This window comes from Humulus lupulus, chromosome 8, assembly GCF_963169125.1.
Source record: "Humulus lupulus chromosome 8, drHumLupu1.1, whole genome shotgun sequence".
NCBI classification, from domain to species: domain Eukaryota; kingdom Viridiplantae; phylum Streptophyta; class Magnoliopsida; order Rosales; family Cannabaceae; genus Humulus; species Humulus lupulus.
The window spans coordinates 52902039-52929232 of NC_084800.1; the positions used below are offsets into that span (position 1 = coordinate 52902039).

At 37.5% G+C, this 27194-nt stretch overlaps 3 protein-coding genes across 3 annotated transcripts; 2 read left to right on the forward strand and 1 right to left on the reverse strand.

The window, feature by feature from the left end:
* The first annotated feature begins 16312 nt into the window (after window positions 1-16312).
* LOC133797237 (uncharacterized) lies at window positions 16313-16905 on the forward strand. Its single transcript, XM_062235077.1, has one exon. The coding sequence runs from the start codon at window positions 16327-16329 to the stop codon at window positions 16903-16905; it is 579 nt and encodes a 192-aa protein (XP_062091061.1). The 5' UTR covers window positions 16313-16326.
* Window positions 16906-18395: 1490 nt separating this feature from the next.
* LOC133797240 (casein kinase 1-like protein 1) lies at window positions 18396-22957 on the forward strand. The gene is made up of 15 exons (XM_062235080.1): window positions 18396-18549; window positions 18829-18947; window positions 19052-19092; window positions 19630-19699; window positions 20028-20176; window positions 20279-20374; window positions 20493-20563; window positions 20651-20712; window positions 20820-20883; window positions 20966-21050; window positions 21134-21260; window positions 21353-21435; window positions 21509-21572; window positions 21853-21995; window positions 22193-22957. The coding sequence occupies exons 2-15, from the start codon at window positions 18872-18874 to the stop codon at window positions 22493-22495; spliced, it is 1434 nt and encodes a 477-aa protein (XP_062091064.1). The 5' UTR covers window positions 18396-18549; window positions 18829-18871; the 3' UTR covers window positions 22496-22957.
* Window positions 22958-25801: 2844 nt separating this feature from the next.
* On the reverse strand, window positions 25802-27116 carry LOC133797241 (uncharacterized). Its single transcript, XM_062235082.1, has 2 exons — window positions 26401-27116; window positions 25802-26088 (listed from the first exon to the last, which is right to left on the reverse strand). The coding sequence occupies exon 1, from the start codon at window positions 26811-26813 to the stop codon at window positions 26430-26432; it is 384 nt and encodes a 127-aa protein (XP_062091066.1). The 5' UTR covers window positions 26814-27116; the 3' UTR covers window positions 25802-26088; window positions 26401-26429.
* Between the last annotated feature and the right edge of the window lie 78 nt (window positions 27117-27194).

Consider the following 27194-nt stretch of genomic DNA (forward strand, 5'->3'; position numbering starts at 1 on the left):
ATAGAGGCATATAGAGCTAGCTTTTAGGTAAACGTAGACAGTTTAATTGGCTATATATGTTTTACGTGGGTTCAACGACACTACCAAATTTATGACAAGAATACTTCTTTCGGAGAATTTGGTGCATGAAAATAAGTTTTCCTTTTTATCAATCTCTCTCTCATTTTTGTGATATATGTATTTTAATTATATTTTGTTAGGAAAATCTTATCTGTTGATGCGGTTTTTCACCAACAGTGAATCAATAAAATAACAATGATGAATTAGTGCTTAATGGTAAAACGAAATAAGAAAATTACTCTCAAGAACATTGGCATTTTTACGTGGTTCAGTGGTTAAAATTCACCTAGTCCACGAGTCTATATTATTACTGTTTTTCTCTCTCTATTTTGACAGAGTCTCGGTATTACAGAATAAATGTCTCTCTTCCTGTCCAATATTCTCAACATTTATAGAGAAACTCCTTGGACATGTTTGGGTAACCGCGTGAGTTAATGCCAGATTTGCATATATATTACATTTATTATAAGATATTCCCATTTATATTAGGATACGATTTGATCATGAAATAAATAGATTCCTAATATTTGGGACATTAAATATCACAGGCTGGCCATAGACGATCGTATAAATCATCCGAGTCTTCGGGGATCCGCGGACACGCCATATCCTCAATCTACCATGAGCTGAATACGCCATCGAGCTCGTATCATGGAGGTCATGTCTGATAAATATTACAAGCTTGCACTTTTCAACTTAGGTATCCCTAGCTCGAACAACCAGCACGAGAACCGTGTCGTTAACGTAAAGAATACTTGGACTTATAAGCTATTCATTCCCTGCAGTTATCTGCTAGCTATACACGATATGAGTGAAAGGCTCGTGCTGAAATTAGGATACACATTTGCCCCCCAAGTCCCTGCTCGTGGATTATGACATCATCTTCTGATCTATACAGTAGGAACTTTCAGACTTCCATTACAATTTCCCATACTTGTCCACTACTCGAGTACTGGACACATGGAACATTATCATTGGCGTCTGTTCAGGTTTCGAGAATTGCAATAATGGTCTTGTCAACTTTTTGCTGCTGTTTTGTTGTAACGACTCAAATTTCCTAATAAGGTTTAGGACCTTGATTAGGAGGCCGGGAGGGCCATAATTGATTTACTGTACCATTATGTGATTATATGCATGATTGTGCGGGTCATATTATTATATGATGATAAAGGCATGCATGGGACTATATACTCTGGTGTGAGGGTATTTTGGTAATTTGGCTCATTGAGAGCGTAATTGCATACTTGTGTATATTTTGGTAAGCTAATGTTGAGACCACATTATTATGTGGATATATTTGTGATCTGTGACTCGAGACGATCCTAGTGAGCAAAGTGGCGAAAAGTCATGGCAGGGATTTATACCTGGCTCGGGGTGAGCTTAGGGGTATAAATGGGAATTTAGCGAATATAATGGAGTCTATTGTGACATTGAGAAATAATATTGATAACTAACTAGGTATCGGGAATTAAGCGGGAAATATTAGAGACACTCGAGGAATTAGCGGGAATTGGGTAAGATGACTAAAATGCCCTTAAGTGGATTAAAGGGTTTAGACTTAATGGGGAGGGCATACTAGTCATTTAGTTTACATAAGTTAAATAATATCAGGGCTTTATGTTAGTGGGATTTGTAGAATATTAGAGAAGTCTGAAAAAAGAGAGAAAAGGAAGGGAAAAGAAAGAAGGGAAAACAGAGAGGGTTCTCTAAGTCGGTTTATGTTTTCTTCATCAATTTCTTGAGGAGTTCTGGAGAAAAACTCAGAGGGAAGTTAGTTCAATTAAGCCACAAGGTTACTGAGCAAAGGTTGAGGATTTGGCAAGGGTTTAGCAGGATTAGGCCATCACTTGAGGTAAGGTTCTATAATCTCTTCAGTTGTTGGGTTGGTTTTCATTTCTGGTTTTTGAGCTATGGTGCTAAGTTGAATTGGATGGAACTTTAGGGAATTCAGGCTTAAGACTGAGGAGAAGCAAGCCAAGAAGGTTTAGAGACAGCTTGTGTTCGAAATTCTATCAAAGGTATAAAGCCTAAACTCTAACTTTGTTGTTCAGCTGGTTTTGATTGAGTTTTGGAGCTTAGGAGTGGCTATGGTGAATTCTGAGTTTGTGGATGCATGTGCTTGAGTTCTAGATGTTTGGGGTGCTTGGGATGAGTGGAATATGGTCATGAGGTTGTTGTTGAGATTGGGAAAGAGTTGGAAGAGTTTTGGTTCGAGTTGGTTCGAGAAAATCGCAGAGGAGGAAAATTGGTGTAAATCTGTCTGTGACTAGCGCTAGCCTTTGGGCGCTGTAGCGCTAGGCCAAGTTTGCTGAGGGATTTTGGCTTCTGTTTGTAGCGCTGTAGCGCCCTCCCATGAGCGCTGTAGCGCTACCTTGCTTCCTGAAGTGGATTTTAGGGTTGTTTGCAAGGGTTTTTGACCTAAGGTTTGGGGTTTGGTTCCACCACCTTGTTTGGTGGAACTAGGACTTCCCGGGGGCTCGGGATTGGCCCCGGGGCTAGGTTTTGAACTTGGGGACTTATAATGACTTTGGCCATGATTGTGATTAGGTAAGTGCTAGGGCTCGAGGGGGATCGTGCTCAAGGAGTCAAGTGATCAAAGCTAGTGAATTGAAAGGTAAGAAAGCTGCACCTGATTATGTGGTTAGGTTGGGACTAAGTGTTCCCTATGTTTGTATGCATTGTTATGTGAATGTGATTAACCATGTGGACACGATGGGACTAAGAGCTCCTTACATTTGTATATCATGTCGTGAGATGGTGTTATTATGCCATGGGACATGCGATTACCGGCCTAAGGGTGTCGGAATCAATATTTGCGCACTGGGGTGCGGCTCGGCCACTGGTAGCTGAGGCAGTTTATTTATCACTGAGCTCGGTTAAGCTGGCCGGAGTCAGTGTGTATTACACTGGGGGCGGCCCTAATGAGCCGAAGACAGTGTGTTAAATAGAGGGTGCGACTAAGGGCGCCAACCCTGAATGTTATTTGATGGATTTGACAATCTATTGATTATGAATGTGAATATTGTGTTATGAATGTAGTTGGTTGATTGTTTGGATGACAAACTGTTATTACTGATTGGATAAATGTTATGAAATATCGAATTCTTAGTTGGGCATTGTGAAATATTAGATAAGTGTTGCTGATCTTGCTATGTTATTATGCTTTCTTGCTGGGCCTTAGCTCACGGGTGCTACGTGGTGCAGGTAAAGGCAAGGGTAGGCTGAATCAACCATGAGTTGGAGAGCTCTGGGGGCAAGGTGTACATCGTCAGCTGCTCGGCCACCACAGTCGAGAAATTGTACAGGAACGGAAACCTAAAATGTATATTTTGCCATTAGAGTGGCTTGAACTATTTATAACTACTAGAATTTGTTGTAACTAAGACACCTAAACCTTGTTTTGAGTCTCCGTGTATTAAACCGTCATTTTTAATGAAAATAGCTTGTTTGTGACCAAAATCTTTCTTTTCCTACTCTGATAGTGGTATAAAGTTTACACTTTGTCTGAATGACTTGGTTAGCAAGTCTTGCACTATTTTAAACACACAGTGTAACGGTCTTGGTTATCCAGGGCGTTACATTTGTCCTTTGAAACACAGCCCTTGGATCTTGTACCGACCCAATCAGACGGCTCACACTGATTTATGTCATTTACGTATAAATAGGATATATAATTATCAGAGTTCATCACCTTTTGTTCGAAAACTTTCTTTATCTTCTCTCTTCTTTGTCTTTCAAATCTTATTCCTTCTCCGAGAAAAGATATCCCAAAAAATCCTTGTTGCAAGATCTCTCCGACATTCGGCTGTTCAATTAGTCAGGGGTGAGTCTCCCAGGCCTTGCGGAACATACTTCTTCATCCGACGAACAAACTTAAGTATTGTCGTTTCAAATAAACCCTTTCTTTACTGATTTCTGCCATTTATTTACCATGTTCATCCATGCTTTGCCGTAATATATATTAGGGTGTTTTCTCGATGTTTTTGGCACATAGGTTTTAATTTTTAGGCTTATTGAGAAGGTTTAGAATATCCTTTACAACGGTGACATTCACGAAACTAGGTATTTTCTGGGTGAATATTTGGAAATACCCATTAGGGGAATAGAAGATGAAAGGTTAGAGTTTAAAAACCAGATTGCTTAGGGAACACACTTCTTAGGTGGTTTTTCTCTAAATCGCCCCCCAAGGACAGTAGTAGCCGGATTTTCTGACACACGTATCCCTAAACACTAGGGGTTTGTTGGGAAAACCGAGGCGCGTTGCATAGGGTAGTGCGTGGTATCATGCAACGGGTTGAGACTAACTCAGCTCATATATCAAAAGACCATTTTTCGTCGTGCTTCAATGCCTTTACCTTACAAAATCTTAGGTCACCTATTAAGTGACTCGTCATTCTTGTTCGTTAGGCGATCTAATGGCACCCAAGAAGAGTGTATCCAAGAAGAGCGTACCCAAGAAAAATGCAGCTGGCTCCTCGTCTCAACAAACCAACAAGGGGAAAGAGATCGCCCCCGACTCTCCTCTTCCTCATTTCGGCCCTGTGGTAGAGAAGGAGATCGTGATTGACCCTAACACGTTCTTCGAGGTAGAGAAAATTGTCTCAAAGATCACAACCCAAGGAGGGTCAATAAAATAATGTTGAGCCACAACATAGAGGTCAGGTCTGGCATTCTCATTGCCCGTCCTCCGTTCGAATGGGAACGGAGCTGCGCGCCCCTCCAGGACGACTTTGCGACCTGGAGTGACGAGCACTTAAAGGCAGGAGTCTTTCTTCCCCTTGACCAATATTTTGCTGACTTCCTCAACTACGTGATGTTGGCGCCGTTTCAGCTCCCCCCCAACTCATATCGGCTTCTGGCGGGGTTGAAATACCTCTTTTTAAAACACCAGTGGGAGGTTCCTAGTCCGGAAGACATCCTCTACTTCTTCTGTCTTAAGGCCAACCTGGAGCAAAGAGGGCAAGGTGATGGGTTTTACTACCTCACCAGATTCCTGAACTTAGCCTCCGTTATCGAGCTCCCCAGCCACCTCAACGACTATAAGGATCAATTCTTTATGTCGAATGGGTTCCGAAACTGCGAGCATCGATACTTCAACCGTCCTCGTAAAGTCTCCTTTTTTCAGCTCGCGAAATCATTCTCTTTTTTTTTAATAGGCATACCCCTTGTATTTATACAAATTGAATATACCATTTTTTGTGCAGCCATATTCGCGAGGACGGAGAAGTCTGCGACCCTCGAGGGTCAGTATGACACCTTATGTAGGCTTCCAGCCCATGATAAGGATTACCACCAGCTCGTGACTGACGTCACGATGTTGGCATGCAAATTGATCAGTGAAGGCCAGACCTTGGCCTTAAGAAGGACACGGGCTACCTTTCTGGCAGTCCTCGTGCTCCCGCCTCCCCAAGAAGGAAACCCTGAGGCCGTTGAGGGGGAGAAACAAGAAGAAGACGAGGTCCCTCTTGTGAGGAAGAGGTGGGCTCCTAAGGCTCCTCGGGGTCCTGACCTAGAACGAGCTGCATCGGGGGCAGCAGCCAGCCCCTCCGGCCAAGGTAACCCATATCCTTATAGGGAATTAGATAGGGCTGTCGCCGATTTTAGGCTAGTTTGATTTAACCAAAACCAACTCGTCCACCGCAATCCTAGTTGTAATGCCCTACTACCTTAGAGCCGTTACTGAGTGAGTTTAAAAGTGCATTCAACTTGCTAACCAAGCATTAAGCTCAGAAGTGTAACTAAACTGTATTTAAATCACATAATTTGAAAATGTAATCAATCACTAAAAACTATGAGTGTTTTACATTAGGGATCCCAAAAGAAAATATTGTTTATAAATATTTACAACTCAAAATGTGCTTAAAGTCGACTAAACGACAAAATAGAATCCAATACAAAACAACTCCCAAAAATACCCCTGGTCGTGGCGGCTAGGCAGACCAGACATGTACGCATCGCCTCACGCCCTCTGTGCTCAAGGTTGGCCAATCTTCCCCTTGCTCTTACTTGCACCACAGAGCACCCGTGAGCCGAAGCCCAGCAAGAAAACCCCACACAAATAGACAACATATGCATATAAATCACCCAACATATAAACATGCCATCAATAGGCTAAACACATACGGCAATTCCGTCCCAGGCGCTTTACCAGGCCCTGGGTTCGCGGTCCACACCGTAAGGATATCCCAGGCACCCTTTAGGGTCTCGCCCTGGCAACTCGCACTCCGCGTGCTAAACGCTGCTCCCGACCCCTTGCCGCACTCGGCCTTTGTTGTTCTCGGTCCTTGCCGTTCTCGGCCTTTACCGTTCCCAGATCTTGCCAATCATTCACATATTTACATACATAGCATAATTAATCAAACACTTAAACACGCATTAACATAATCAATGGGCTATGCCCTGCACATAATCATATAGGGCCATGCCCTGCAACACAACTATGGGGCCTCGCCCTGCTCTTTGGGTATAGCGGTTTTCTTACATGTGTCTCGAGCTTCTTGAGCATCGAAATCACGAGCACGGTCCTCTAACCCGAGCCTCGCTGAAAACCTAGTCACAACACATACATAACACTATCATTAATAACCGATTATAATCATCTCCCGGAACCAATCCCGTGCTCTCGGGACCTCTCGGTTCCCCACACAAGGTAGCGGAAGCGTCCCCTGAGTCCCTTGGGCAAAAGCCTAAAAACTGAAAATTTCCCCTGCTCAGAAATGGCCTAGCGCCGCGGCACTAACCCATAAGGGCTGCGGCGCCCAGAAAGGTGCCCTTCCCCTGATGCATCCTAGCGCCGCGACACGGAAGAACAGGGTCGCGACGCCCATACGCGAACCCAGAAATCTGGGTTTTCCCCCAACATTTTCCCGAGCCAAAACACTTCCAAATCACTACCAAGACATACCTAAGTCCCAAATTCAATCCAAAACCCCAAATAGACCATATGGCAACCAGAAAACATCAATAACAAACCCAAACACACATTTAAACCCACGATCCACAAATTGGTTAAAAACTTCACAAAACTTAAACCAGAACTTACAAAACTTAAACCATCCTTCAGAAATCTTAAACCACAACAGCAATCAACCTCAAAGGTGCACAAAATTCTTACCTCAAACTGGAATTCGACTCTGAGCTTCCTCCAATTCCAACTCCAAGCTAAACCCCCTTGATTCCCAAGATGAATTCCCACAGTTATTAAACCAAAACCCAACTTTCAGTATTCAACCCAAACTCTAAAAGAACTTGCAAGAACACCAAAATTCAGAGTTGAATCTTACCTCTAGATTAACCTTGGCCTATGCTTGATTTTAGTTGCCTCAATTCAGCCTTGAATCCCCTCCTTAGCCTCAAAGATATTCAGCTCTCTCTTCCACCTTTCTCTCTAGCTTCTTGGTTCCTCTAGTCTCCCCAACACAAACATTCAGATTATGCCTAAATAAAATAACGTGAATGACTTTTCCTCAGCCAAAGCTATCTTCTCCCAAGGCCAAATGACCCACTTGCCCTCCCTTCTAACCTATATTCTAACTAATCCTTAAGGGCAACCTAGACTTTTCCCTATCCTCTTACAAGAATACCACTTCCACACCTAAAGTAACTATCCTCAAGGGTTACCTATAGTTACCCAAGTTACCAAAGTGCCATCAACCATTTCTCAATAATTCTCATATTCAAGTTATAATGTTCCCAAAATACCCCTAGGTTCCTCTCGAGCTGGGTATTTGACCCCGTTGTGACTTTCCTAGCTAAACAACTCCCTAGGACCGTATCGGAACGTGCATCACAAATATATCACCATTATATCACATGTATCTCATTTATGCCCTCAATGGGCTAAAATTACAAATATGCCCCTAACAACCAAACGAGGCCCACATGCATATTTAATCGCCTAAACATGCACTCTAATCACATATTCATTAAATTCACATATATTAATATAATATAACAGTTATTGCCCTCCAGGCACGCTAATCAAGGCCCCAAGCCTTATTAGCAAATTTGGGTCCCTACACTAGCAATCCAGACCGTAACATAACCTTGCTCTAGTGCGTGGAACATCTAGTGTTGCGTTATGATATGGGTTATAACTATTTGTCTAACTTATAATCTATTTGTCTTTTCCTTGGTTGTCTCTCATGTTTTTGCTTTCTTAGACTTGCACATTTGAGATTTTAGGAATCGATTTTTAGATCGGGATAGATATTTTGAGTTTGGTTATATCCAAAATTAATGTGTTGATTTATATCATACCTGTTAAGTATCAGGCCTTGGATCCGGTTACATCCAGGATTTGAAATATTTTAAACTTAGTTCTTGTTAGGTTTGATGTCATCTCGAGCTTCTAAAGAAGCCATCGAATATTCAATTATGCTAACTTCTAAGTTTTGGACCTGGTTATATCCAGGGTTTTACGTGATTTGAACTTAGTTCGTGCTAGGTTTATTGACACCTCGAGCTCTTAAAAAGCCGTCGGATAATCAATTTTCCAAGCGTCTAAGTTTCTGACCTGGTTGTATCCAGGATAGTTTTATACCTGGTTGTATCCGGGATTATAAGTAGTTTAAAAATTTAAACTCAATCAGCAACCTTGTTCTGATCCACCTCGGGTTATATGCCCCCAAGTAACCAGAATGTAAGGACTTTCTTGGTTGCTTTTACAAACATCAATACACTAGCTAATTTATAAATTACCTTGGTGCCCGTGTGTGCTTCAGGGAGGTGCTAGCCTCTGTTTCGAGGCTAACCGTGGCGCTTGTGGGTAGGGTCGCGGCTCTTAGTGCCAGATTGTGTTTTTAAGTGTGTTTAGGCTTGAGAACTCAAAGGTTAAGGCTCGAGATGGATTTTATCACCCGGATTGATAGAATTCAAGGTTCCGGAGATTAGAGTTATGGCTCAAAGTTATTTAATGGATTAGAACTTGATGGATGAATATTGTTAATGTGTTGTGACTAGGGTTTCGGCGAGGCTCAAGTTAGAGGACTGTGCTCGGGATATCGGTGCTCGGAGAGCTCGGGACGCAGGTAAGAAAACCCTTGCTCCCATAGAACTTGTATGTAGGGCTAAGCCCCAATATGTTTGAGTTGCAGGGCGTAGCCCATTGATTGAATTTGTTAGTGTTCAGTATATGTTTATTATGCTATGGATGCGATAATATGAATGTTCGGCAAGAGCCGGGAATGGCGCAGGCCGAGTGATAACTCTACAAAATAGAGTTATTTTACCACATTTTATAAGCCAATTGTTTCTCAGTTCTTGAGTTTTAAATTAATTTATCAATTTTTTTAGTAATTTTGAATTTATTAGTTTTATTTTGATTTTATGTATTTTTATTTATTTTTTGTATTTATTTTGTTTAATTATGTTGTTACTAATTTATGTGTGTTTAATTTCTTTATGTAGGTGTATTTGTTGGGGCAAATGAAATTTGATAAAATATTGGTATAAAGAAATGAAGAAATCAAGCCCAAAATGAAAGGCCCAATCCTATTCTTGACAATGCCATGTCATCAATCCATGTGCTTCTTTCTCCACCATTGGATTTGTAACTATAGGAAAAGATGACAATTTTGAGCATGAATCCATGTGCTTTTTTTTAGACCAATAGGAGTGTTATCCTTTACCAAAGAATTTATCTATAAATAGGAGTCTCATTTCACCATTTCAAGCACACCTTCTCTTACACCACTTCTTCCATCTCTCTATTCTCTCCATCTTTTTCTTTTCTTAGATTAAGTTTTTTATGTATTTTTAGAGGAATAATTTGGAGGCTCCTCCTCCAAATTTTCCTATTTATGTTGTAATTTTTTTTTTTTGATAGTTATGGGTTTCTAATCCACTTAAAATTATTAAGGTGGAGGATGAACCAAGATATAACTATATAGTGTTTATTTTATGTTGACCTCCCAAAATGAGCAATAAAGTTTATGATTTTTCTTCTTCTAAATATTTCTTTCATCTATAATATCATGTATTTTAGATTGTTAGAACTTATTTTACTTGGTTCTTAATTATGCAAAAATATAGTATTCTTTGATTAAGATGTGTCATTAAATTGTTCACATCCAATGCTTAGAACAAAAATACTATATTTTGCTTTAGAAATAACATTATTTGATTTTTTTTGTAGTTTCATTAAATTGATTCACGACTAATGCTTTGAAGTTATACTATTGAAGTGAAGGAAAATCTATATTTTTGAATTAAAGAGAGCTTAAAGGAAGTATAATGTTTTCGAAAAGGTAATTAGATTGATTTCAATTATCACTAAAAATTGGGAAGTCAACATATTAATAAATATTATTATTTATATTTTGTGGATTCTAAAATCTTAATAATTTTATAAATAACTATTAAAAACAAATCTTTTTAGTTTATTTATTTTAATTTTTTTTTAGTATTTTCTTTCTTTATTTTAAAACAAAACACATTAATCTTTGGAACTAGGTTAGAAATTTACTTCACTTTGGTAAAAATAGTTTTCTCTTTTGATTTAAGTCAACTCCTTTGGGTTCGACCTCGTGCTTACACGAAAACTATTCTATAAATACGATTCGTGCACTTGCGAGTATAAATATTTAAAACATACCCGTTTTGGGTCCATCACCGAGGTCGGCAAGGGCTGGGAATGACGTTGGGCACGTTGAGTGCAAGGCTGAGTGCGGCAAGGGGCCGGGAGCAGCGTCGAGCACGTGGAGTGTGAGTTGCTAGGGCGAGACCCTAAAGGATACCTGGGATATCCTCACGGTGTGGACTGCAAACCCAGGGCTTGGTAAAGCGCCTGGGACGGCTTGGGCGCATGTGTTTAGCCTATTGATGGCCTGTTATATATGATATGTGTTTGTTTTGCGTATGTTATCTGTTTATGGGTTTTCTTGCTGGGCTTCGGCTCACGGGTGCTCTGTGGTGCTGGTAAGGGCAAGGAGAAAGCCAACCAACCATGAGTATAGTAAGCATGAAGCGGCGTGTACATGTTTGGCCTGCTTGGCTACCACAGCCAGTGGATTTTGGGAGATGATTGTAATAAAACCTAGATTTTGTCGTTTAGTCGACTTGGTTGTACTTATATGTTGTAAATATTTCTAAACAATATTTTGGGATCCCAAGTGTTAAACTTTTATGATTTTCAATGAAATAGAGTTATTTCTAAAGTTTCTACTATGTGTTATGATTTAATTACACCTTTGCTTTATAAGCCTCGATTAGCGAGTGATTGCACGTTTTTAAACTCACTTAGTAACAGCTCTAAGGTAGTAGGGAGTTACAAGCGGGCTGACTGGGAGTTGTTCGACTCCGGGCGTACTGAGCCAAAGGTCCTGCCCTGATGAGAGTCTCAATCTCATCCTTCAGGTGTCTGCAGTCATCAGTATTATTACTGATATCATTATGGAATCGGCAGAATTTTGAAGGGTCTCTCTTCGCCCTTTGATTCTTTAATGGTTCTGACTTCTTCCAAGAAAATGCATTCTCTAGTATCCGTGAGGTCGGTATATGCTGTATAGACCAGTTTAAATTTCTCCACGGATTTGTTTTTCTTTGTTCCGTTTTGGTCATCCTCACCATTTCCCTTTCTCTTGTTATTCCCCCTTGGTTATTCTGAGCAATGGTTGGAGCGGTAGCCGCTACATCCGTTGCTGCTCCAACGGGTTGAACAGGGACTTGGTTGATTCCTGCGACAGAAGCCCGTGCCTCTTCTAGGTTAACCCACCTTTGAGCTCGGCTCAAGAACTCATCAACAATACTAACTCCTTTCCTCTGCAACTCTTGCCACATATCGCCTCCAACAAGGATTCCCGTCCTCATTGCCATAAGCTTAGAACTCTTGTCGGCATCTCTAGCTCGCACAGCAACATTGGCGAACCTACTTAGGTATGCTTATAACGATTCACCGGGTTATTGTTTTACATTTTCCAGAGAGTCAACTTTAACTCTAGCTGCTTGAGAAGCCCTAAATGCTCTTTTGAAATCAGCTGAGAAGCTTTTCCATGAGCTGATTGAATGCTTCTTGTACTGCTTGAACCACTGTCTAGGTGGCCCAATTAAAGTCGAGGGGAATATTAGGCATCTTAGCTTGGGTCCGATGTTGTGGGCCATCATCATGGTGTTGAACATTCCTAAGTGGTCAGACGGATCTCTGTCTCCGTCTTACTTCGATAGATGGGGCATCCTGAAACCGGTTAATATGCAGTCGCCACAATATTCGGGGCGAAAAGCTTGAGCTCATCCTTTGAATCACACTCATCTTACTCTTTTTCCAATAGGAGCCTTTTCATCAGCTCTTCCATTTGGGCTAACCTTTCGAGGGTTTGGTCCCTGGTTCCTAGGTTATTCTAGGGCTGTTCAACAGCTCCCGTCCCGTCGTACGCGTTCGGCGGGTTGTTGTCCCTCCAAGTTCGGGCTTGGTTTTGTGGGACATTCCCGTTATCACGTACTTTGGAAGGACCTCCCCCTTGACGAGTGTAACTAACTCCTTCATTTCGAGCTGAATTTCTTCTCAACGAGTTTAAACGATCTCGCAGGTCAGGTTGTGGGTCGAAACCGGGGACTTTGAGCCGAATTCAGGTGATTTCTCAGATCGCCTTCGGTTCTGGTACCTCGATGGCTCTCAGTCCAATAATTTCCATTAGCGAAGCTGATTTCCCGCGGTTGAGGCTGAGGATCCAGACTATTGACACGTGTCCGCAGGACATAAGTAGGGGCAGATGGAGGAGGATTTCTCCTGCTGTCCCCATAGGCAGGAATATCTCGAGCAGATGGAGGAAGGTTTCTCCTGTTGTTCCCATGAACTGGAATGTCTCGTGCAGAACGAGGTGATGTCGGATGTCTTATGGGGGATGCCTGACTGGCGAGGCAATTCTTGTTCCATCACGGTGAACAAAATTAGCTCGCGGTCGCTCTGCCCCACCATTTCTAGCTCTTTGTGCCTGGCAATCCGATTGTGGCGCAGGAGGATTGGTCGGAACATTTTATCTCTGTGAGCCTACTCGACTCCTCCTCGTGAGTTGCCATAGGTATTCCCATGAGCGCGTAACGGTGGTATCGAACTTGGGGTTGCGGTTCTAACCGATCAACTAATTTGTCGATGACCCCTAGGAGGGCCACTAGGTTGAGTAATCCGACGATCTTGCGTTGTGGGCACAGAGCTTGGGGTGGCAGTTCTGACTGACCAACTTGGCTTGGATCAGTTATTCCTGTGGGACTTATGAGACCCACTTTGCCTCTTTCTGACCTCAACGTTGGTTGCAAAAGGGGGTAACTTAGCCAAAACCTCCTCAATATGCCTATTTTCCCTAGCAAGATGGCTTCTTAACTGCATATTTTCCATTTCTACCGCAGTTAAGTAGCCTGGGATTGGGTTCGGTGGCAGTGATGCCGAACTCCCAATATCGTCGTGGCCCACCGATTGCTTTTCGGGTCGTTGCTGAACTTCAGGGCCATGCTCATTTGAAACAGCGGTATGATGGGCCCCCTACCCACCAAGTTGTTCCATCTCATTATCATGCATTGAGCGGGTGACCACCATGATGATATTTGATTTGAGTTTTTATGAAAGCACTAATCTCAACTCTCAATGAAAGCACTAAACTGTTGATGCGGTTTTTCACCAACAGTGAATCAAGAAAATACACAAGGATGAATTAGTTCTTAATGGTAAACCGAAATAAGAAAATTATTCTCAAAAACATTGGCATTTTTACGTGGTTCAGTGGTGAAAATCCACCTAGTCCATGAGTCTATATTATTACTGTTTTCTCTCTCTATTTTGACAGTGTCTCGGTATTACAGAATAGCCATCTCTCTTCCTGTCCAATATTCTCAACATTTATAGAGAAACTCCTTTGACAGATTTGGATAACCGCGTGAGTTAATCACATATTTGCATATATATATATATATATATTACATTTATTATAAGATATTCCCATTTATATTAGGATACGATTTGATCATGAAATAAATAGATTCATAATATCTAGGACATTAAATATCACAGGCTGGCCATAGACAATCGTATAAATCATCCGAGTCTTTGGGGATCCGCGGACACGTCATATCCTCAATCTACCATAAGCTGAATACACCATCGAGCTTGTATCATGGAGGTTATGTTTGATAAATATTACAAGATCGCGCTTTTCAACTTAGGTACCCTAGCTCGGACAATCAACACGAGAACTGCGCTGTTAACATAAAGAATACTTGGATTTATAAGCTATTCCTTCCCTGCAGTCATCTGCCAGCTATACACGATCTGAGTGAAAGACTCGTGCTGAAATTAGAATACATATTATCCATTGAAGAAATTAATTCTATTTACTATGTATCACACATATGATATATTAGTGACTATACATATTGTTGATTCCTGAATCGAGATACATATAAAGCTAGCAAAGAAAATCAAAGCAAAAACATGAAACCTCTAATTATTGTATTTAAATGAATATGTGTTTATATATATATATATAAATGTAAAACAATTTTTCTACAGGAGCTTCACTTTAAGCCCTACCAGTAAGGGTCTCAGTGTTTCTCGACCCGTGAACAGTTTTCGGCGCGACTTTTTTTATGATAATGTATATTGTAACTATTTAGAGCATCCTGCAAACTTTCAGAATATTCCAAATAGTTTATAGTACCGAAAACTAGGTTCAAACATGTTGTTTTCCACGCGCATAAAAAAAATTAGTCACACGTGCAACAATATGTTTGAACCTAGTTTTTAGTACTGTAAACTATTCGAAATTTTCTGAAAATTTGCAGGATGCTCTAAATAGCTACAATATACATGGTCATAAAAAAAATCGCGCCAAAAACTATTTACGGGTTGTAAACACTGAGAGCCCTACTGATAAAGCTTAAAGTGAAGCCCCTATAGAAGAATTCCCCTATAAATGTATTATATAATACATATAATCTTATCACTTCCACATCACCCTGTCAACTTTTGGTTTTTGGTAGGATTCAAAATTGAGTCACTTCATTTCAAGATATATAAATATTTTTCATTTCAAAATTGATACACAGTTTGCTGACAATATCAGTATTTAAAAAGAACATGTATACTTAGAGTTAATAACTTTGTTTTATATAGTTTTGCATCAATTATTAAAAGACCGTATAAATGAATTATAACTTTTATATTTATGTATTAATGGAAAAAAGTAATTTAAGAACATAATTAAAAAAATATTTTAGTAAATATGTATTAATGAATAAAATTTATTTTAGTAATTTTAAGTAACATATATTTTTCAATTAAAAAAAGTAATATATATTTTTCAATTCATTATTTAAATTAATTTAGATTTTTTATTGATTAAATACAATTTTATTTGACTTTACAATTTTTAAATTAATTAAAATAATTTTAAAAAATAATGATTGAGTCTTTAGATGAGACTTAACAAAAATAGGAAGGTGTGGAACAATATGTTAACGTAATGAGCTTTTACATTAATAAAATATTAGAAACTTAAATACTACTATATTAAAAGATAAGAGACTTTTCACGTAATATACTGATACAAGACCCATTACCCACACGCCACCTAGCACCTGCTTTGACCCATTACGTGAACCTTGGCTGCCTTGCAAAGATAATCCGTGTGTCTCTTCCTCTCATCCCGCTTTGGTTTCGGCCAAGGTGTCCTCTTTGCTACAAACTGACCATCTAGAGTGGGATTTGGATCTGGTGAGGGAGTTATTTAATGAAAGGGACGTGAAGTGCATCCTCAGCATTCCTCTTAGTGATTCTCATCCAGTCGACAATTGGTACTGGTCTCTTGAGAGTTCGGGTTTGTTCTCGGTGAAAAGCTGTTATAAACATATTCAGTTGCTTAAATTTGGGGAGGCTACAGATTTGGAAAGGGATTTTTGGAAGATCATTTGGAAAGTAAGGGTCCCTCCTAAGGTTAGGCATTTGGTTTGGAGAGCTGCCTCTGGATGTCTTCCCACCAAGGTTCAGCTCCGATTGAGACACGTGAACATCGATCTCCTTTGCCCCCTATGCGAATCTGACAATGAATCTATTCTCCACTGCTTGGTTGGGTGTCGTAGTGTTCGGCCTTGCTGGGCTACTCTGGGTTTTGGCTCGTTGGGTCATGAGGCGGAAACGTTCACAACCTGGTTGAAGAATTGCATCAATGGGTTGGCAGGTGAGCAGATAGAGAAGGTGTTTATGCTGTGTTGGGCGGTCTGGAATCGCAGAAATGAATGGGTTTGGAGGCGGAAGAAAGTTCGGTGTACGGGGTGCTCCTCATGGCGGACGTTACACTTCGAAATTGGCTTAAAGCCCAGGAGAAATCTGATGTGCCAGCGCCATCTTTTTTAGATGCTGAGGATGGAATGGTGTCGTGGAGGAAACCAGCTGTGGGTCATTTGAAAATTAATGTTGATGCCTCCATATTTAGGGAGTCTTCTTCTTTTTGCTTTGCTGGGTTAGCCCGAGACCATGAGGGAGGTCTGATTGAAGCCTTTTTCAGGTGTCGCATGGGAGATGTTCTTCCAGAAGTAGCCGAGGCTATGGGCGTTCGTGAGGCGTTGAGCTGGCTAAAACAGAGAAGCTGGACTCACGTGATCATTGAGATAGATAGCTTGTTGGTTGTTCAAGCAATAAGGAGTTCTATCTCTATGGTTTCTTACTTTGGTAACATTGTTGATGAATGTAAATCTCTGCTGAAGGAGTGTCAAAATGTCTCTGTTTTGTTTATTAAGCGTTCTGCTAATAGGGCTGCCCATGCTCTTGCACGAGCATCGCCTATTGTTGCTGATTGTATGATGTTTAAAGAGGATATTGCCTCTAGTGTGATGGATGTACTGGTGCAGGATGTTTGTTAATAAAATCCATCTTTTTCAAAAAAAAAAAGATAAGAGACTTTTGTCTTAAAAAAAGACTACAGAGATAAATAGGGTAGTTTGTTCATTCTAGTTGTCCAAAAATAATATATTTATAAATCTACTAGATACAAGCAACGTGCAATATGCATGTTTGCTTAGTTTTGTTTATAAAATTTATATTAATGTCATATAAATTTCAAATAAATATCCTATTTTAATTAAATAATTTATTTATTATTTTTTGTTTAAGTTTGTTCTAGTTTTTGAATTTGGGAGTGACAACGAGAGATTGTATATTACATGTTTAATGTAATATTAAATATTATATGTGGATTTTAAATTTAAGTTTCTTGCTAGTTTTTTTTTAAAAGTAATTTGTTGCTAATTCACATTAAATTATAGGGTTTATACATTTTCGGACCCTGTGTTTTGTTCCATTACCTGTTTGGACCCTGTATTTTGACAAATTACTTTTTAGCCCTTATGTTTTGTAAAATAGTTAAAATAACACCCTAAACTCAACTTTGACAAAGAAAAAATTGAATATAACAACACAATTTTTAAGCAGAATGAATTTATTTTTGTTCTGAATTGTTAGTTTGGTAAATTATTTATGATTTTAGTTGAGAAATCATTGACCAAAATCAGGTTTAAGGTTCTATTTTAACTATTTTACAAAACATATGGTCCAAAAAGTAATTTGTCAAAACACAGGGTCCAAACAGGTAATGGGACAAAACACATGGTCCAAAAAAGTATAAACCCTAAATTATATTATATGCTTAATATGATATTATTCTAATAAATGAGTTTAAGTTTAATTAAATTTTATTTAAGTTATAAAACGTATGATTTTATTGTTTTTAAATGATTATCATTGTAAAATATTAAAAAATATCATATTTTAATTTGTTTAATTATTTATTATTTTTAAATAATTATCATTATAAAATATCTTACTTTAATAAAAATTAATTATTTTATTTTATTTAAGTTTAAGTATTTACAAATTACTGTTAAATATAAAAATATTCTATTAAATATAACAATATTATGTTAAAATTAATATTAAAAAAAATAAAAAACTATTAAAATTAAGAATTTCTATTATATACACTTATTACAATGAAGAGATTTTATAAACATAAAGTTGTAATTTCCGTATGACAATGTGAGTAGGTCAACCATACCAAACTTATTTGGTATTAGATCGTTAGTGCTGCAACCTGGTACATATATTTATTTTATTTGATCAAATGTATTATACAATTATTTCACGTACCAAAAGTTGTTAGTCTGAGACGTCTCCCATTTTTGATTGATTCATAACAATGTAATCTTAATTGGCATTTTTGAGATGAATTAAAAAAAATATATACAATTGGCATTTTTACGCTAGACTGAAAGTATGGAAGAAAAGAAATTGGTTGGATAGAGTCACGTGAGTGCCCGTATGAGAAAGTAGAGCTTCTTCTTTTCTTATGCGCGTGGTTCACACGCTCACACGAGAGCATAGCACCCCCTTTTTCTCTTTTTAATTAAAAACAAATAATAGCGTTTAATTTTCGAAGCTTTTGCTGTGTGATTCAATCTAAACAACAAAACAAGCAAGTAACAACTATGAGAGAAAGTAAGAGAAACAAGGTATAGCTAATCACCATTTTTTTTTTAAATTTTTGGTTCAACAAGAAAATATCTTCAGTTTTGAGAGCCATAAATTAGGTTATAATATATATATTTTGTGTTTTTTTTCTTCTTTTCGCTGGGGGTGGTTTCGATTAGATGGGTATTTGATGCTGTGCGATTGTTTTGGCCAAAATTTTGTGCAATTTTTTTAATAGAAAGTATGGCGTTGAAATTTAGTTAGGTTGTTTACTTGGAATCATTAACTTTTTTTTCTTATTGTTTTTTTGAGTGCATTAGGGTTTGGTATTATAGATAGGGCTTCAATTTTGCGTTTTCGCCGATGGACACTCGTGTTGGGGGCAAGTTTCGGCTTGGTCGGAAGATCGGCAGCGGCTCTTTTGGAGAGATCTATCTAGGTTTGTGGCTTGTATTTATCTATTTTTTGCAATTATTGCTACTTTTTAATTATATGGCTGAATTTGAAAAATGGGTGTCATTTGTTGCTGATTTTGTCGTGCAGGGACCAATATACAGACTAATGAAGAGGTTGCGATTAAGCTTGTAAGTTGTTTGGAAGTTTACACATTTTCTTGAACTGTTTTTTTTTTTTTTTTGGTTGGGTCACTGGATGTATACTTTGTTTTTGTTTCTGTGTATGCACTTGTGCTTTATGCTTTGCTGGTCATTTGGGTGCCATCACTGGAAATAAGTGTGTAAGAGCAATAATGCTGAACCACAAATCTTATTAAATGTAGGGTTGGTTGGTTGATGGTTATTCCACTTTAGTTTATCTGGGTTTTATTAGATACAAAGAAAAGGAGATATGATCGAAGCTTTTGTAAGAATGTTTCCTAGAGGGATAGATTGAGTGGTCAGTCCATTATAGATTGCTCCATGAGGTTTGGTGTCTAAAAATTTGCCATAGAATCCAATCTCCCAAAGATTGTATAGTTGAGGGAGGACCAATATCAAAAACGAAAAGAGCTATCAGAATGTGTCATTGTGATACAGTCATATATTTGTCTATTAAGTTTGTGGCTTGGTGGTACTTTACTTCTAATAATTAATGATCATGTTTGTCTTGTTGATTATGTGTAGGAGAATGTTAAGACAAAGCATCCTCAATTGCTCTACGAATCAAAATTATACAGAATCCTGCAGGGAGGAAGTATTAAATTTTCCTTTGACTGTATTTTTATTATTGTAAATGTCATTTTTATTTGTATCATTTTAAAGCCTCATTTAATTTTATTTTGGTGTGTGTGTGTGTGTGTGAGGGAGGGACGGAGACACTTTTTTTTTTTGGTAAACCTCTTGTTTTTGTGTGTGTGGTAGGGAGGGAGGGAGAGAAGCACCTTATTATTATTTAAATCTCTGGTTTGTGTCTGTGTGAGAGAGATAGTGAATAATGTTTTTTAGGCTACACAGATAGTTCTTCATTGTTAATGTTTGACTGAAGTTCTCTCATACTGACTACTCGTAATTTGGTGTGGCAGCGGGAATTCCAAATGTCAGATGGTTTGGAGTTGAAGGAGAGTATAATGTTTTGGTGATGGATTTGCTTGGTCCTAGTCTTGAGGATCTCTTTAATTTCTGTAGCAGGAAACTTTCTTTAAAGTCAGTTCTAATGCTTGCTGATCAAATGGTTGGTCTTTCTTGTTGAGATTTTAGTATATGTTTCTTTTTTATTTGATCTTATTCTTTCCATGGTTTATTCACAATCACCTGTTTTGCACTTCTATTTCAGATCAATCGCGTTGAATTTGTTCATTCAAAATCATTTTTACATCGCGATATCAAGCCTGACAATTTTCTAATGGGCCTTGGGAGGCGTGCAAATCAGGTTTTGCTAAATTTTATATACGGAGAGACATATTTGGATTTATTGGTACTGTACGTATGTAACATTTTTTGTCAGTGAGTGTATATCAATATGGTATTTGCTTTTCTCTCGCATGTAGGTCTACATAATTGACTTTGGTCTAGCTAAGAAATATAGAGACAGTACCACTCATCAACATATTCCTTACAGGTAAAGTCTTAAACTTGAACTTTTATACTTTGTTTTAATATTAAAAGTTAAGCGTAATTTCATACATCCATGGTCATAACCTTGCAGAGAAAATAAGAATTTGACTGGAACTGCAAGATATGCAAGCATGAACACACACCTTGGCATTGGTATGTGATCTAATGACTTTTTTCTTTTTTCCGTTGGTGTTTCACAGTAAAGTTTCCTCGAGTGATTAGTATCATCTTTTGGATATATGACATCCTGACTTTTACAGAGCAAAGTCGCAGGGATGATTTAGAATCTCTTGGATATGTTCTTATGTACTTTCTTAGAGGAAGGTAATTGCTGTTTCCTATTCCACTTTTGTATTCTTGCAGCACTATAAAATTAACAATGGTTTACTAATAAATTACAATACAGTCTTCCTTGGCAAGGACTGAAAGCTGGAACTAAGAAACAAAAGTATGAGAAAATTAGTGAAAAGAAAGTTTCTACTTCTATTGAGGTATGGTATAACATGCATAATTATGTATTTTTTCTGTCATTCTGTCTAGTCCATTATAACTGAATATTCAATTGTTTTTACAGGCATTATGTCGTGGGTATCCATCTGAATTTGCATCGTATTTTCATTACTGTCGATCACTACGGTTTGATGATAAGCCGGACTATGCTTATCTGAAAAGAATATTTCGTGACCTCTTTATTCGTGAAGGTTTTATTTTTAAATAGTTTGTGTTTTAGGCTTAGCATTTCTTATAGAATGTATTGGTTAGAGATAATTCTGACTATTGGTATTGGCTTTAGGTTTCCAGTTTGATTATGTATTTGACTGGACAATATTGAAGTATCAGCAATCACAGCTTGCAACTCCTCCAACCCGTGCCGTTGTGAGCATTTTAATTCTGTATTACATTGTCTCTCATCATTGTTCATGATTTTATGTAACACTCTCTTCTTTAGGGTCCTGGTGCAGGAACTAGTTCTGCAATGCCCCTTGCCGTCGCCAATGCTGATAGGCAGATAGGTATTTGTTAGACAGTATTCCCTGAGCTTGATATAAATGTGTTTTTTGTTGTTTTTCTAATATATTGTCTTTATTTACACGTTTGAAGACTGTGTAAGCGCCTCTTATTTTTTTCATGCAATTTTGTTAGACCCGAGTAGTTTTTGATCATTTCTGAGCTTTTTCATGAGGCAGCATTGTTATCTTTTTATGCTGATTTTTAAATTTGCTATTATTATTTTTAAGTTGTAAAAATTTAGTGTTTTTATTGATGTGGATTCTTTCTCTGACATCCTCACAGGTGAGGAAGAAGGGCGACCAGCTGGTTTGTCTTCTGTGGATTCTTCCAGACGGAGAATATCAGGACCAATCTTGAATTCTGGACCCTTCTCAAAGCAGAAAAGTCCAGTTGCTCAAGAATCGACATTTAGTAAAGAAGCTTTGGTGTGTATCTTAGTACATAATATTCCTAGTAAAAATTAAGATCTCTGTTGGTTCTTGTCTGACTCCCAAGTTTTTTTTGGTTTCGTTATTTGCACCCATTTTCTTTCAAGAATCATGTTTGTCAATCTTTTTCTTGGAGGAACTTCTGCTGTGCAATTATTTAATCACGCCAATTTCATGATGCTTGGACATTGCAGCTATCAAACTCCAACATATTGGCTCGCTCAAGTGGATCATCTAGGCGAGCTGCTGTTTCTAGCAGCCGAGATGCATTTGCTGGAAGTGAGTCTGATCCACATCGCTCCCGTACAACTGAAGCAAGCCCTGGTGCAGCATACAGAATTTCAAGTGGGCAAAGAAGTGCACCTTCACCTATGGTTGGTCCTTCTGAAACCAAGCGTACATCATCTGGGAGACATACTTCTCACACAAGGAACTTTGACGGAGCTCTCAAAGGCATCGAAAGTCTACAATTAGACGAGGAGAAGGTCCATTATTAGAGATTCACATCTATTGTACTTCATTTTCAATTGGTGTGCTGCTATATTTTTGCAGTAGAATGGCTTATTTTTCTAGGAGTTTCTGAAGGTTAGGACTTTATGACTTGACTGCTGGAATTCTGGGTTATGTGCAGTTATAGCCAAATTAATCTCGACCCAATTCTTAAAAGCTACTGACTATACCAAGGGAAGACAGTCTACAAAAGTTGGTTGGCAGCCAGAAGAGAAAGGGGTGATTAAATTGTGTTCTGGCTTCAACTCCGCTTTTCGTATGTCCTCTTGCTGCATGTTACGTTCTTGATTTTTAAGATGTGCTTTATGGTGTTGTTTTGCACTAACAGGGTTAAACTTGCTGGCTCCATAAATAGGCCATTGTATTCATCTCTTTTCATTATCATTTTTCGTATTATTGTGAGCACAAATGCTGGTATGATATGTTTGCACTAAAAGTGTACCGCTCAATATCTTCCTCCTGCTTAATTGTTTTGCTGCGTTTAACTAGTATGCTGATCATTCATTTTTTTAAAAAATAAAATGATTAGTTTAATCTCGGTACTTTCCCAGTCATCTTGCCGTGGTTGAAATTTGAATAATTTCTCGAGTTAGTTGTAGTAGGTTAAGAATAAGACTCCAGTCTTCTAGTAGCTGCTTGGCGTTTCTTCTCTGTTGTTTTTGGCAATGTATGTTTCGTGGCCAAACATGGCTGATGTACAAGTCGTTATTCGTCTTAAACGCTGTGGCTTTGTCAGAATGCGTTCTGAAAGTAATCTGTTTGTTTATTGCTTGCTGATGCATTCTGGGGAGGCTATTTCCCATTTGTTTAAACAAAATTTTCTCATGTAATTATGATTCCTAATTGAACATATTTCTAATGCGGACGATGAAATCGCATCATTTGACTGCAGCCTGTAAATCTTCAAGATATTGATTTTCACTTAGGAAGCCACTTAAAAAAAAAATTGGTAAGAGATCTCCATGGAGTGCTAAAAAAAACCACTGACGTGTGTTAAAGGATATTTCAAATTTGGCATAAAATTAGCTAAATTTAGCAAATTGATAAATTTTATCTTTTTCATTCATCATGATTTATTAACTAAAACTAACTTTTGAGCATATGTAACGAAAATAGAAATCTCATGTCTCCAAGTTATACTTCTCTATGGCCCACTTCTTAAAATTTAACAAATCATGTATGATAATGTATATTTTAGTAATATGTAAGTATGAAAGTAAATAGGGAGTTCATAAATGGACAGAACAAATATTAGATGATCATTAATTATTATTATTATTTTTTCCTTAAATAAAATTTACACAATCGAAGATGGGAAACTAATGTTTACCTTACCTAAATTAGAAAAGAAGAGCATCAATGAGAAAGGGACAAACAAAATGTTACCTTACCTAAATTAGAAGAGAAGAGAACAGCATCTCTGAAAAAAGAGCCTAATTAACGGTGTTGGTAAAAAGAGTAAAAAGCATGTAGATGTTTGTGCTGCCAATAAAGTTAACATGATCCGGCAAGTATATTTAAAAGTGATTTGCAAACAGAGTATGCAATTATAGATTGTGAAATGTACAACTGGGTTCGCTTTATATCTTTTCACATAATGAATGTGGTGACTAAGCAACTTGGAAAGCTACCAGTCAGAATTCATCCAATTTAATATTACTTGGAAAAGCATAGAAGATAGAAACGATGAGAATACATATACGACGATTTTATATTAATAAAAGAAACAAATATAGAATTTTAAGAGCGCTGTAGTGGCTAATATGTGTAATTTTTTATAATATAAAAAAAAAATAGTTAAATAGTCATTGTTTAACGGCTCATAGAAACTTATATTTTTTTTACCTAAATAAATAATATTTTTTTATATATAGTGAAACGATATTTATCAAATTATAAAAATTTTATTATTTTTTTTATAAATTTTTGTATATATATATATGTATATATATATATATGAGTGTGACACTTAGAAAAATTGGTATATGGTAATGTAAAAGTTTAAGATAAATTATAAAAAAATATGTTTTGGTGATGTATTTTATAATACACTTTTTCTATATAATTTAAACTAAAACTCACAAAAACATCTTTCATCAACTCTTTTATACATATATTTATAATAGCTATGCACAAACTCTAATTAATCTATATCTACATTTACATATATTTATATAATATTTTAATATTATTATTTTTCTTTATAAACTTTCTCTTTCTCATTTAGAATATATTTATTATTATTTTTTTTTAATTATTTTAATTAATAAAATATGTTTAAGGATATAATATTTAAATGATGTAGAAAAATAAATAAAGAAGTTGATGTATGAGATAATATAAAACTTAGAAATAAAATAAAAAAAAATGTGTGATTTAAAAATGTATTTAAAAAAAATGAGGTAGAGGATCTATTGAGAGCCATCTAAGTATTAGTAAGAGTGCGCATGAATTACTTGATTGAAACTCTAGATAGAATCTTTAATTACCCACTATTCGGTGTTCTGAAAATTCAATAACTCCACTGATATTTGATAAAAAACAGTGTTATTTGATAAAAAAATTCGTCAGTGTAATCCATGACTTTAAATTTAGATGGTTTCTTATTCTGAAAAATATTAATATTACCAATTTAACCATTCAACTCTTATCCAAAAACTCTGGTGGTAGAATACATGAGAGATTAATGAGCATCGGAATATGAGTCAGCAAATACTGATAGGAACATTAACCATTTAAGAATTGAAATGGAAAATCTCTTGAGAAACCCTCCATAAAAAATATATATTTGTTCTCGAATCAAGATAATTAATGCCACCTTTTTTATGTTTGCACATCACTTTTTGGACCACCCTACACCTTAAATGAGGAATAGATAGGCTGAAGTTTTGTCTTGTACACCCCAACTGCAGCTTTTTCTATAATTTTTTAATCTATTAATTATCCAAAATCAATTCTTGAGGTGTAAACTTCTCCAAAAATTTCCAGTATGACACCCTTATTGCTCAGTTCACAAGTGATCAAAGAAAAAAGAAAACCTACTTCAATGGAGGAAGCCACTTTCTTAATGTTCATCATTCCCAGTCATCAAGGACGCAAAACACTTATATAATCTAAGCTTTCTTCTGAGAAATGCAAAAGATGTATATTCTTTTTAATTATTTATCAGTGGAGGGAACAAAATACAAGAAACGCTAAGTCTTGAACCAAATCACACACTCAAGCATCCAACAACTTACCTCAGGCTCACAACACTAACAAGTGAACTTGAATTTGAGAAGGTTGCATAAATAATCAAAACCAATTAGCCTCAATAGCTAGTGATGGAAAAGGACTGTTCAGAGTCTAATTGGGTTACGATTAATACTAGAAAGTATATTGGAGGGGAGGCAATGTGACCTAGGCTTTTGCTTTTGTTAAAGATGTTACAAAACAATATCTTGAAACATATAACAATGAAGTAATTAACTTGAGATTCTGATACCAAATTATCCACAACCACAATAATTGAATCAATGGGAGTTCTTTGTTTTATTTCAAAACATGCTGTGCCCAAACACTCTAAAGAAGAGGAAAGCTTCTGCATTGTAAGAAAATAAGATAATCAAATATTATTTCCACCCTCGATTTCTCTCGAATGTAAAGCTTATATTCCTAAGCAAATCAGCTTAGGGGGAAAAGCAATAGCAATTACAACCCGATGAAAAGAGTTGCCATACAATTTGACATAACAGAGTGCCAGAATATACACAATTATTCAATAGACATATATATCACCATCAAGAAATCATATGAACTTTTCTTAGTTTCTAAAACAACACCGAATTCAACACTATGAGAGACGTTAAGCAAATCAAACAACCAAAAATAAAAAAGAGGAGTTATAAAGTACCACCGATTTTTGGTTTTCCCGGAGAATCGCTACCACCCATAAACCACTCTGCTACACCTTTCCTTGAGCCACCTGAAGCTCTTCCTCAAAGACCCTTTGACCTTCCCTTCCACCGTGTAGACTTTATAGCTAGCGACCCTCTTCTTCCTCTGCAACTCTGGATCATTGAAGCTCCAACTTTTGGAGACAGACCCATTTGTGGACTTGCCCTTCTTCAACTTTCCCTCGTTCCCAACTTGGGATTGGGACTGAGCTTGGGTTGGGTGGACTGAGGCTGCGTAAGAAGCACTGTAACACCTGAGATCTTGCATACCGCTGACCCCAGATGAGGTGGGTCCCCCGGCCCCGGTCCCGTAGTAGCTCTCCATCTGCATTTTTCCATGCCCCAATGATTTGGATCTGAAATCTTCCATTGCTTAGTCCCCGAGCTCAGGGATGAGATTTCGAGCTCTCTTTCTCTCTTTCCTCTTCTCTCTCTAGAAAGGTCTACCTCCTCTCTCTTTCTGTATTTGGATTAGTTTAATCAATAAACCGTTGTGGAGGTTTGACATTTTCTCAGGAGATTTATTTATGTAATCTGATTGATTTCGTACTATTTTACATTTTGGGAATTAATCTGATTTAAATTTTATTGATTAGAGTAGAGACTTAGGGACTGATTATTATGATGACGTCTGCGTCGGTGGTTCCGTTCTATTCACGAAGAAGCTTCTTCAAAATTAACAAACGAACAAGCAAAAAACAGTAAAAGCTATTTATTATTGTCCAATCTCATCATTATGCATTCAGATGTT